The sequence below is a fragment of the Trachemys scripta genome, chromosome 5 (assembly GCF_013100865.1).
Source record: "Trachemys scripta elegans isolate TJP31775 chromosome 5, CAS_Tse_1.0, whole genome shotgun sequence".
Classification (NCBI taxonomy): domain Eukaryota; kingdom Metazoa; phylum Chordata; order Testudines; family Emydidae; genus Trachemys; species Trachemys scripta.
This window is the reverse complement of record NC_048302.1, coordinates 8991146-9004851: the sequence shown is the minus strand read 5'-3', so window position 1 is coordinate 9004851 and position 13706 is coordinate 8991146. Positions and strand designations below refer to the sequence as shown.

The window sequence follows — 13706 nt, the reverse complement described above, 5'->3', positions numbered from 1 at the left end:
AGCATTTGCCCAGACACAAGAATGTGTGTCTCTCGGGCAAGGTCCTTTGCTATAAGTGCCAGTAACAATTACTGAAGGCAATGGGAGCTGTGGTTGCCTCCTCCCAAGATACAATTCATCATGTGCAAAGACCACTCCAAATATAGACATACCATCCTTTGGAAGGAGAGACCATCACCCACCCATAAAATTACACCCATGAAGAGCTTTTGCATTGTAATGCCAAGTCCAAGATGTACACTGGGTTAGGACCAGATTAGTGTGGGTGGTAGGCCAACAAAGCAAGCCTGGAGTAAACCAAGAATAAACTCTGAAAGGCCAAAAATGTGTAACTCAGATTCTCATATTTAAGTTTGAAATCATTCAGTGTCACAGAGCACTCTTTCGCACTTTTGACACAGAGTAACACATGCAAGAGAAAAACAGTAATATCTGTATTCCTCAGTATGGGTTTAAGAACATGAGCTAGAGTTCTCACACTGCATACAGAGTTCATGCTTTGGTGCTCTAAAACCCTGAATTTCCATCAAGTGGATCTCATAACAATACTGAGTCATAGAATATTTTTGAAGGTTATAGGGACTGATAGGTAAAGGGCACAGACTAAAACATTCAAGCTTGGTTTACTACAGTTCAGCACCTGAATCAGGCTTTACGTATTTAAACAGAAGTGGCCTATTCTCCACCAGATTTGTGGGTGCTTTGTATTCTGGACATCTTACCTAGGAACCTAATTATGATTTAAGGCCTGACTTCACGAACCCACATTTGACTATTCTGGCCATAATCTTTAAAGCCCTTATAAATCTGCACCCAAATATATTCTCACCTAGAAACTTGCTCAATTTCTACTATCCAAACTTCAGCTTTGCACTAGCTTGATAAGTATTTGCAGACTCAACATTTCACCATGTGTGTATGCCTACATTTTATGATACAATCTTGGTACTTGTATGGTCCCCATTCTGAACAGACTCCAAAGTTTATGTTGGATTATTGTTCGTGGACCAGAGTTTATATTTAGGACTGTATACTCCCCTCAATTCACAAGGCATCTCCTACTGATATGAGTGGAAGGTTGGCAAAATGATCCAGGACGTAACATACATCCCTTCAACTAGTAACTCAACTTTTATTTATCAGCATCCTATGTTCAATGTCATCCCATTTATCATCACTCAGTGGGAAAATCTCTACCTTTAGGATCACCAGCATGTCTGCCCTTGTTTCTCTTCTTCCTCTATCCTCCTTTCATTAACAACAAGGAGTCTGGTGGCACCTTAAAGACTAACAGATTTATTTGGGAATAAGCTTTCGTGGGTAAAAATCTCACTTCTTCAGTTGCATCTGAAGAAGTGAGGTTTTTACCCACGAAAGCTTATGCCCAAATAAATCTGTTAGTCTTTAAGGTGCCACCAGACTCCTTGTTGTTTTTGTAGATACAGACTAACACGGCTACCCCCTGATACTTGACCTCCTTTCATTGTTTCTCTCCCTCTTTCACATCTTTGTACCTTTCTTCCATCTGAATTTCCTACCCTTCAACATCTCCCCACCACATTTGCTAAAATAAGCAATTAAATACAGATATTTAAAGTGTCATTATTAAACATTAGAGTGAACACCCCAATGAGAATAATGGCCCTTTTCACACAGATTCACAATGTCTGCAGACACATGACAACAACATTGCATCAGTTTACTCTCTGTTCATTTAGGTGGTTTCATTTACAACCACAAAAGCTTAGGTTCCACAGACACTGTACACACCAGGCTTGCCACAGATACAGCAAGCAAGCTAGAACGAGTCTGCACAGCAGATATTTGATACCTCCCCTATAGGAATACAGGATAACACACAGATTTTAAGAACCAATAGCATTCTGACAACTCATAAGGTTTTTAACTAGTTGAGCCAAGGTAATAAGGGTTGTTGCCAGCAAAATATAGGCCTACAGTTTCATTTCTGTGGAGAGAGGGGGAAAACCAAACAAATTATATTGGGCAAATGGTATGAATGTTTAATATTTTTTATTTTAGTAAAGATAGTTTTCCTGAATTCAAACCCTTCCTCAGCAGCACAAGAAAGTGACTGTGTAAGTAAGCTATGACAGTCGTCTTCAAAGAGAAATGAAAACATTAGCATAGTAAATGAGAAGGAAACTTTCTTTCCTCCTTGTTTGGGAACAATGGGAGCTGCTGGATACCGAGCACTTTAGAAAATCTGGCCACTTCATTTAGGTGCCCACATGGGACCTTCTGGATACTAAACTCTTTTGAAAAAAATCTAGCTTTTAAAATTGATTCAGCCATAATTTACAATGTTAACACCACCAATAAGGATTTTTTAATTAAATTAATTTTGTAGTAACGGTCACTTTCATGATATAAACGACCTCTGTGAGCTGACAGAGACTAACATACCCACACAGAATTACATAGTTGGATATGTGCACTATAGTGGGGGTGGGTTTTCTCTATCAGCCGAAACAGGAAGTACTGTCTGCTTCTGGAGGCAAAAGCACAGATTAAGTAACCTGACACAGAGAGGCAATTCATGGCCATATGAACCAGAGCACAGAAAGAACGATACTGACCTGACATTGAAGAAATGTGAAACAAGTAGCATTTTTTCTCCGAGACGCATATTTGGATTAGGGCGACTTTCCCTACTTTCCCTTTAGTATATGAGGGTGGCCATTCAATGTCAAATCCTATCACATCTCCACCAGATAGGTTTCTTCTGAAGAGAAAATAGGTTGATTAATTCCCATTTAGTAATTCTATTACACATATATCATCTATAACATATGACAACAGTATAACGACTAAAAAACTACTTCTCTCACTCCCTGTTCAGGGGCTGTTACTAGAGTGGTAGTCAAACAGCCTCCACACTGATGGTGAAATTCACCCTACTACAAAGGGCTCACCTGACACTTTCCAAACAACGTACACCCTTAACTACAGGTCTTATGCAGTACAGACACCGGTTCGTTGGCCTGCTGTAACACAATTAAATTCACCCCAAGGGAGAGAAAAACAGAAACTGGACACTCCTTCCTTAGATATATTTTTGGAAGTTCTTGCTCATAACTATTTTTCTCAATTTATTGATGATCTTATGTTAAGTTTGTCCCCCAAAACATTGTATGCACTATCCAAATCCAGAAACCAACAATTTGCATAATGAATTGATAATATATCTTTAGGCTCCGATCTGGCAGAGATTCAAACACGTACTTTACACACTGTAGTCCTACTGAAATTATTGAAATCCATAGAGTTAGTCGCAATGTGAAAAGTTACATACTTGTAGAGTACAGGATTTGCACTTTAAAGACTGCTGTCTCCAGACATGAAGTCTCACAAAAAGGGTACAAATGCAGAACTACATCCAGTCAGCTAAAGTTAAAAGTTTATTTCTAAATTTCCACTCATTGCAGATGTCATTCAGTAACATTTATGGATAATTTTTGGTCCTAAGAAACTGTAATTTCACTTGGTGCTGGTCAACAATATGTAAAACCAGACAGAATTCTGCTACTTACACTAAAGAGAAGACATCTATTATCGACAGACATTTTCTATGGCTGAGTAGCTGACCCACTATATGTATGAAAATTGCACAACAGGTAGAGATGTGCATGTGAAAAACACAAACCCTTCCAAGGTAGCAATAGACACACGCACACCAAGAAAACATGCAAGCTTTTACCTGATATCTTCTGACAGAAAGGAACAGTCACTGGCATCGTAGCTATAAACAACAGAGCCATGGAACTCTAAGAAAGGCAGGTCATTTTCCAGAACACTCCTCTGAACATGAGATTTCTGTTTAACAACATTTAGAAGAGGATCTGTTATAGGGCATTATTTAGCCACATTGCAAACACATTCATTAGCAATACAACTTTCTTAAAGCCATAGTCCTGGCTACCAAAACAATTTGGGGATTGCTTTGTTACTGTAAAACTATTTAGCAGAACAGTTACAAACTTTAAAATAGACAGCTCAGAGCACCACCTTTTATTAAAGACCCTGTCTTCACTTGCTTACAAATTTGCCAAACTTTAACCATTTGGGCTGAAATTTTCCATGCCAGGTGTCAGCCTTTTATTGACTTGTTTTTGTAAAACTTCAGCCAAAAGAGTTCATCATTTCTGAGAACAAGACTAGGGAAAAGTATGTTTTGTCCAGGTTAAAAATTTCTGGCAACCTTCTCTTCAAAATGCTGTAGCATCTCCGTGCTTTGGAGCAGGAACCTGAAATCTGTCAGGAGATAGCTTTGGAGTCAGGGATGTGCCTTTTACCATCCCTGTAAAAATTAGCCCAATTTTGGCCAAGTTATAAACCTGTAACAAATTGCACATGCTCAGCTGAGACTTGTTAGGGCTTAGCAGATAAAGTCTCTGTATACACATTCACAAGTGGAGCAAATTAATGTCACACAGGCAACCTAAATTCTGGCATTTCCTAGCTTTGGAATGTTTGACTTTGCAACCTTAATAATGTTATTTTAATATAGTTTTTGTGGTGCAATACATGGACATATGAAAAAATTTGTACAGTTCATTAAAATGAACAGAAAATTTCCTATCAATTTCCTTTCTGCAAGCAGCATCTCCCACAATTCTGGATGTCTGGGAAGTAGCAAGCAGTGATTAGACATAAGGAGGGGTATAAAACAAGAGTTTGGTAGAAAAGAAGTACCCCCCTTTTGAGTGAGCTCACCCAAAAGCCCTATATTATTTCTGGGCCATCACCCACAGCACCTTTCTGCCAAAGGAGGCCACTGCAGAAGAAAGTCCATTCTACAGTGCTCAATGACGGTGTTAGCTGCAGACCAAGTGTTCACTTTTCAAATTCCAAAGGGGATGCATTTTCTCATTGTGCCTATGAGGTTGCTACAGATCTCGTGGAGCGTGCCTTGATCTCTTCTGAGCTAGCAACCTCCAATGATTTGTAGGCTTCCACAATATATAGTCTAAACCACCTATCAGTGGAGGACTTGGAAGCTCTAAGTCCCTGCCATTTTGAGTGGAAGGACAAGAATAGAAAGCCCAATCTTCTTCTGGACTATGTACACTTGAGATAGAGGGGGGAGGGATAGCTCAGTGGTTTGAGCACTGGCCTGCTAAACCCAGGGTTGTGAGTTCAATCCTCGAGGGGGCCACTTAGGGATCTGGGGCAAAATCAGTACTTGGTCCTGCTAGTGAAGGCAGGGGGCTGGACTCGATGACCTTTCAGGGTCCCTTCCAGCTCTATGAGATAGATATAGATGTCAGAAGTGCCTTAAAAACCTCAGGTATGCCATGTCATCTCTGTTTGCTGCTGTGGTTTTGGACAGAACAAAGGAAGCACAACCTCTTGGGAACCAAAGTAGTAGGAATTTACCTTAGTAAAAATAGATTCTGGAGTCCTGAACCCCACCTTGACCTCATGGAACATGCAGTAAAGGCTGCTGCATAGATAAGTGCCAGCTCCGACACTTGCCTGGAGGATGCAGCATCTACTAAAACACGTCTTAATGGACAAATAAGAACACTGTAGTCAACGGTTTGAGCGGATGGCTTGTCAGGGCCCCCAAAACTAGCAGTAAATCCCATTTTGGGAAGAGTGGCTTGACTGGGGGCTGGCTAACCAGACTGCTCCAAGGAATCTGGCTACCTGTGGCTTGTCTGCCATGAAGAAACCTAAGCATGTTGTGAATAGCATGCTACTAAGAGCGGACACCGATGGGCAACTGTACTGGGCTGAAGACCTCCATCTATGCCTTTTTGGAAGAAGTCCAGAATGGTTGAAATTCCAGGGTTTCTGGGATTTGCACTGGATTGGCGGGTGCGAGCTGCTCCCTCAACACTTCCCAACCCCAGGGCCTGATTCCACTGTTTTCCCTGGAAGAATCTGTGTCCCTTTGCTGGTACCTCTGCAAAGATGAGGAGCGAAAGGAGTGCCTCTGTCTGAAGGCTGGTCCACAGTCTCTCCTGAGGGCAGTTAGTGGGGAAGGGAGAGACTGTGTGGATTTTGCCCCATTGTCAGCCACCAACATAGCCAACTTTTTCTCCAAAAAGGAGGGAAACTGTAAACTTGGCTGAGCATAGGACTTGCTCAGAGTGAGTATCCACCTTCCAGGGTCAGAGCCATAGGTGGTGCCTGGCTATTCAGCTAGAAGCCATGGCTTGGACTGACAGCCTGATCATATCCACTGAGGCATCAGCTACAAATGTTGTTGTTAGGGAGATGCTCTTTAAAATGGAACCAAAGACAAGGTGATCTCTGGGCTTAAGGCCTTTGAGATCTTCCATCCAGGAAAGAGATGCTCCAGCCAAACAGGGAACTGCCAAGGACACTCGGAGGGTGGCAGAGGAGACTTCAAAGTCTTTTTGGAGAGTGGCTTCCATCTTTCTATCTATGGGATCCTTTGGGGAGAACTCCCCTCCTGAGGGAATAACCATATCCTTGGCGAGAGATGCTACTGCCAACGTCCACCTCTGATGTCTCAGCAATAGAGGCCTTTGGCTCTTGCATGTTACAGACCCTGAGATCGGGGGCTCTTGTGAATGTGCTTGCCCTTATCAGACTTGTTCAATTCATCCCTAATCACTTCCTCAAAGGAGGAGCAAAGGGGGACCTAAGAGAGTTTGAGACAGAAGGCTGGGTGCAGTCTGGGCACAACTCCCCAACTGTTGAGCCTGGAAAGGCTGCATCACATATAGAGCACCGCTTGGATTTGACCCAGTGCTTTCCTGGCTGCCCTGTCATGCCTCTACAGGGGGAGAAGAGCAGGCAGGGAGACGCTGCAGTGGAGACTGAAGGAGGGTTAAACCTGAGGGATAACCAACCCAGGGAGAAAGAGGAGCATTGAAGAGGGAGAACACTGCTCCCCACTTCACAAAAACTGGGCAAATCAAGCGAAAACAGAAGAGTAAGGGTGGGAGAAACAGAAACTGCCACAGTTTGCTGCTGCAAAGGCAGAGTCTGGCAGCAAACAGCAGCAGAGAGGGCATGACTAGAGCAAGCACCTCCACGAAGCTGCAGAGAGGAGCGTAGCCCAAACACCCAGGAGCATGTGAAACGTTGGGCTGCAGAAGAGTAATTTTTAAATTATTAGTCAGGTGCCCTGAACATTAAAACTACCATATAAATATTAAGTGTAATATCAATTGTAGTTGATATTTCATCTCATCTATCCTTGGTTAAAATTTTTATTTTGTTCCTTCTTATAAAACTTATTATGTCTAAGACAGTGGCTCAGGCCTTGTCTTTGCTACACATTAACAGCACTAGGACGGGACTAAAAATTAGAGTAATCAAACAATGCTGGCTGTGACTATGCGGTCAGCGTAGATCAGGGTTTATCCTTAAACACCTGACACAATGCTGAACACAGCTTGTCCTTGGCAGCATCACGTTAGCGAATTCTACTCTGTACAGAACATACAATTTTGTACCGAAGACAAACCATCGGTTATTTGGCAGCCAACATAACACACTACAGTAAGAAATACCCAGCTTTGGAAACAACCTTGAGTCAGACCCACAGGAGAAAAATAATCCATAGCACCTTCAAGGCAACACAATCTGGCCACATTGGACATCATGGACATAGCAGCATCTCCATAGTTATGGTTACATTCTAAAGCGGAAATAAAATTGTTCTCTGTAAATGTAGGTAGTAGCCTTTTGGTGTGAAATTTCAGTTTTTATAGCCTTTGAATTTTCTTTTCAGTTTTGGTTAAGGTTTTTTTTTGGGGGGGGGGGAGGGGGATTTTAAAATATTGTGCACAGAATTTTTAATTTTTTGGTACAGAATTCCCTCAGGAGTAATGTACACACTCCTCCTTCACAGATCCCATTGCAGTCGTTCCCTCCCCCGACTCTCTCAACCCATTGAGCCTTCATGCATCACCAATACCACTCTTAATAAAATGCGCCATATAGGAAGACTATGCAGGAAACAGGGTGTTAAAACTTAGAAATGGAAGGTAAGAAAAAGACAGTTTGGAAGACCCAAAACTAGATGTATGGCCTCACTGAACACTGACAAAAACCAATCTGGCTCACCTGTGCGTTAGCATTGCTAAAATAAATATCAGAGTTATAAGAATGTGTTGAGTTGTTTAGATTTTATGGAATGCTTGTAGGATGCTGTGTGCATTAATCCTACTCATAATACCATGTTATAAGGTAATGTTTGCTCTGTAACTATAAAAAATGTTTGCAAAGACTGTAAATCCCCCACTATCCAGGGAGAAGCATTACCAAGTGTGAAATGCTACTTTACCACAAGAGGTGTCCTCTCCTCCCCAATAAAAGAAGGTCTACAGACATCAGACAAGTCATTGTGGACAAAAGACTTGCTGATTGCTTCCCCCATACTCCTGAAAATGGCAGGTGCACAAGCCCTCATCCCATCACGGACTGAGCACTTGGGGAATGGAATAAAAATGTCTGTTAAGGAGCAATGCTGCTTGAACTCTTAGGGGCGAAGACTTCTAGGCATAAGCAAAGAGTCCCCTGCTGTCTAGTGTGGGTTAGCCCTAAAGGACACAGAGTTGGCTTATTACATAAGTTTCAAAAGTTAATAGAAATGTAAGACTGCAACTCATTCGTGTGCGTTTATCTGCTTTAACCTTGTAAACAACATATTTCTTTTTCCTAGTTAATAAACCTTTAGTTAATTACAGGATTGGCTACAAGCATTGTCTTTGGTTTGAGATCTGAGATGCAATTGACCAGGGGTAAGTGACTGGTCCTCTGGGACTAGGAGTCATCTGAATATAATTGTGATTTTTGGTGTAAGGGTACGTCTACACAGCAAAGAAAAAACCACGTCTGGCCTGTGCCAGCTGACTCGGGCTAGCAAGGCTCAGACTGCGGGGCTCTTTCAAGGCTTTGTAGACATCTGGGCTTAGGCTGCAGCCCGGTCTCCAGGACCCTGCGAGGTGGGAGGGTCCTAGAGCCCGTGCTCCAGCCCGAGCCCAGAGGTCTACACAGCAATAAAACAGCCCTGGAGTCCGAGCCCCATGAGCTCGAGTCGGCTGGCACAGGCCAGCCACGGGTCTTTCTTTGCTGTGTAGACATAACCTTAGGGACCACCTATCACAGAGGAAGGCTTGCCTGGGTGGCAAGATAGATCAGAGTACCCAAGGGCACTGTCTGTGGCTCCCTATTAAGATTGTTCTAGTGCCTGAGGATTTAACACTTGTTACTTAGTTGGTTAAATCTAAGGGCAGGTCTTCACTACGGGGGTGGGGGGGGGAAATCGATTTAAGATATGCAAATTCAGCTACGCGAATAGCGTAGCTGAATTCGACCTATCGGAGCCGACTTACCCCACTGTGAGGACGGCGGCAAAATCGACCTCCACGGCTCCCCGTCAACGGCGCTTACTCCCACCTCCGCTGGTGGAGTAAGAGCGTTGATTCGGGGATCAATTGTCGCGTCCCAACGAGACGCGATAATTCGATCCCCGAGAGATCGATTTCTACCCGCCGATTCAGGCAGGTAGTGTAGACCTAGCCTAAGTATAGAATACCCAACTAGTTTGGGGTTCATGCCCTGTTTCTTGACAGTCTGCCCTGAGGTGGGCACCTACAGTGATGAGCCACTCGAGTCAGTGTGACACACACATTTTCAAATTCGTTTTACAAAGCCTCAACCAAATTAAAACCAATTAATTTTTTTTAATTACATGATTTGAATTGCTTTAACTTAAATAATTCCACCACGGGTTATGTAGATGTGCAGTAAGAAATGAGCGTATACACATACTATACTCACAGGATACTGCACTTATACTTCATGTAAACAATCAGTTACCTTCCACTCACATCCCAGTATCTTATTCCGTGGGGGGGGGGGGATTTGCGTCCATGCAGGGGCATAGAATTCATATGGCCCACATTTTTCTGTGCCCCCCATGCAGAAAAACACACAAAAAATCTGCCGGGGGACACACGCCTCTTCCCCAACAGCCCAGGCAGCGTGTAAGTGCCTGGAACAGCTTCAGAGACAGGGGAGGGGGGGCTGGGGGTTCGTGACTGCGTGATCACCACCGGGGGAGGGGAGGGGACAGGGCTGAGCGTACGTGTGTGCCAACAAGTGAGCGAGAGACTCTGTCCCTCTCTCTTGTGACTGCAGCTCCCTGGCTTGTAAGGGTCGGGCTTTTTATTATGCACGAGACAGGCTAGAGGCACAAATGAAGTGCCTGCCTGAGTTAACTGATCTCATTCTCTGAGGCAGAAATGTAGCAACCTGCCTATTGTTCCTATTGTTCGTTAACTGTTCCCATTCTCTGTCAATTCCCCCAGGAGCATTAAAACCTGTGAAAGTTTTAAGGCCCCTACACTGCCAGAGTGATGTAAAGGAGCCTTATTATAAATTACAGTAAGGGAATCCGCAGCTAGGAAGATCTATTTGCTTTCTCACTTTTTTCCTGTGTCAAAGTGGCACAACAGGGTTAGATTACAGCTCAGGATTTATTTTCCTTACCTGTTTATAAAAAAAAGACTTTGAGGGCAAATAAAACATTTACCAAGCCGTCAATAAACTGTCAGGACAATCAGAACTAAGCACGTCCCAAAGTACCTGGCCAAGTCCAAGACAATGATTAGCAAACTTTTACGACTTTCATGTGTTAAATTGCTCAGACTTTCAAATGACATTCTACTCTTTTTTTTCCCCCGTTTGGTATTCAGTAATGTAATTTAAATGACGGGATTATAACTGGAATTCAGGGTATTAGTTACCAAGTGTTTGTAACTTAACTTTCATGTGTTTAAGAAATGTTGAATAGTTATTGTGACTTTTTCTGTATTGTAGTTTAAATAAATTACCAAAACAATTGAAACTGATGTGATTATTCTACATTATTTTGACAAATAAAATATGCAGAATTTTGAAATTTTTGGCGCAGAATTTTGATTTTTTTTTTTTTTTTGCACAGAATCCCCCCAGGAGTAGTACCTTGTAACTGAAGAAGGGAAACTTACTCAGTATGATAGTTTAAGTAGCAACTTAAGAGGAACAGTTTGGGCCAGCTGATGCCAAGAGAAGATCAGCATAACTTTAGCCTCTGCAGTCCAAATACTCTATCAACTCCTGCTGATGCAAATGACAGAGGACCTAAGAAGGTATGCAGGAAGGAAGGACACAGAAAGATCTGGGCTTGGGGGGGAAGGCGGATATTGCCCTCCCTTCCTATGCGGCTCCTCAGATCTGCAGGAGAGGAGAATCTCACACGAATCTTAGCAGGCTGATTTGGTCCCCCTGGCAAGACATTTGATGGAAGCATTCTCCTTCCCACCTTGAGTTGCATCTGAGTTCTCATCTCTAAAGAGCAAGGCTAGAAATGTACCTGTCTGTTTTTAAAAAAAGAGGATTCAGGTCTCCAGCCGTTATTTGACATCCTATAATAAGCATGCCAGAGCTGGTAATCCCAATCAAATTTTGAAATTATACTACAACATTAACAAAACATAGGTGCTGAGTGCTAAGTCTCAATCACTATGTTTTATCTCTCTCCCATCTTCGTTTGGAATTTTTGTGGTGTGATACAGGCCACTCAGTTTATGTGCTATGAAGTGACAAACAAAGTTAGACTATCAACTCTGAACACCTATTTATTGGACATCTATTCTAGAATCCCTTCTACAAGTCGCTTCAGATTTAGTAGTAATATCCTAATTTAACCACGTATCTTCTCAATGAATTTTGAGGTTGATATAATGATGTAACAGTTTTTCTGGTTTTTAAAAGAAGCTCATAATCATGATTATAAAGACGACTCAGCTGCGACTTTAACTGTGGAGCAACTGCTGTTACTCCATAGCACTGGAGTATAGCAAACTCAGACAATCAGCTACAGTAATGTACTACTCAGTGTTTTATACACAGTAACACTCATGTCTTGACTGCTATTGATTAATTTAATCCTCATACCATGTTGTTGTTTTGTCACTGATAGACAGAGCGGATTATATTTGTTGCATGTCTGTGTTAACGACTCGATATTGTTGAAATAACAGGCTCAATTTAAATTTAATCTAAGATTATTAATCAGAGATAAATACAGCACTATACAGAATACAGAAATAAATATATTACTACCCTTTGTTTTCAGACTAAGAGCTGTATATGTATCTTACCTGCATCTGGAAGGGACGTGCAGTTTTCATCCCCCCCGCCCAAGTTTTCATATCACAATCATTATATAGGATTTCCAGCAAAGGAAACCCACTTTCCAAGGATATTCTCCCAGAAACATATGTTGTGATGTCATTTCTATATATTCTCTCTCATGTCAAGGCATGATTATTTACTGCTGAGAGCACTAACAATTCTTCAAGTTAATATCTCTCAGTGGGTCTTTCTTACCCCACAATCATTCTTCCACATTGATTTCCCCCAACAGAAAACATCTGCTATGACAATAATCTCTTATTAGTTTCCTAAGTCTATATATGCTTATGTCTATATTATATAAAAATAAAATCTGGAGTTTTAGCGACATGAAGGCACCCTAACATTATTAAATACAGCATAATGAATACATTCCGAAATAGGGTAACTTACTGGTCAAGGACCAGTGTTCTGGGCCTTACAATTCAGATATACTCTTTGTTGAAGATACAGATTCTAAAGAATAGTTAATAGATATAAATGAATCAAATATACAGAAAGAAAGAACTAAAAGTATTACTATTTACTAACAGGTACTAACATATTACATGGTGAAATTTATATTAAGATTGTTGTTCTGTCAAATGAAAAATTATGTACCGCATAATGGATCATCAATCAAAAACGTACCACATATATACAATTAATCTACAGACAAGCTGTAAATGTATTAACAGTGAATACTGGAACAATGGTGCAAGCTGAAAATGTAATAAAATTGAATGTTAGTCCAAACCATCTGCGTAATGTAGCACAACTAGATGTTCACATCAGATCCTACCTTTTTGTCACCCACAGCATTGTCTTTACTCTCTGCAGACATCCACTGAGGAAGTTTATGATGTGGAGAAATCATTTTCAATTCTATATGATTAATTCTCCTGCATTTCTGTTATTTTTGTTCTGTAAAATTTAAGGGGGGAAAAAAAGGCAGTTAGTGAACAGTTGGTATAGGAATGAGAGCTATTATTGCTGTTTTATCATTCTGAGTCCCCCAGGGTCCTCATTTTAGCTGATCACTTTAGGCTCAAGTAATCTGTCCACAGGGAAGGAAATGTACGTGACTAGGTGAATGCAGCAGTTCTTCATCAGAGTTTCATCATCTGCTACATGTATACACAAATGTATAAAAACACATGAAAGAAGAAAATCTCAAAATATCCTCCTGAGAGAAAGTTCAGTCAAGTCTTTTGCACATTATGACAGCACCAACTAATTTAGGATTAAATGACTTGTGTATTTTTCCACTAAAACAATTCAGCCATTAACAGCTATGGTGCTAACATACCAAGGAATCCTAGGGATTTTGTTTAACACTTAATCTAGTGATGCACAGTTCTGTTCTTTAGCTAGCCTTCTTACTCAGAAAGAAGAACAGGAGTACTTGTGGCACCTTAGAGACTAACAAATTTATTAGAGCATAAGCTTTCGTGGACTACAGTGGGCTGTAGTCCACGAAAGCTTATGCTCTAATAAATTTGTTAGTCTCTAAGGTGCCACAAGTACTCCTGTTCTTCTTT

At 41.5% G+C, this 13706-nt stretch overlaps 1 protein-coding gene across 2 annotated transcripts in view; it reads right to left on the bottom strand.

Annotated features, from left to right (window-relative positions):
* WRN (WRN RecQ like helicase) overlaps positions 1–13706 on the bottom strand; it is a 106529-nt gene that overhangs the window by 80713 nt on the left and 12110 nt on the right. Inside the window, exons 2-4 of one of the 2 annotated variants that reach the window (XM_034771199.1) lie at positions 12968–13089; positions 3719–3834; positions 2598–2743 (exon numbers count right to left, since the gene is read on the bottom strand). In XM_034771199.1, coding sequence (XP_034627090.1) covers positions 2598–2743; positions 3719–3834; positions 12968–13042 — 337 coding nt within the window. In that variant the 5' untranslated portion in view covers positions 13043–13089. The remainder of the gene's footprint in view (positions 1–2597; positions 2744–3718; positions 3835–12967; positions 13090–13706) is intronic. The other variant, XM_034771198.1, reaches the window with a different exon arrangement.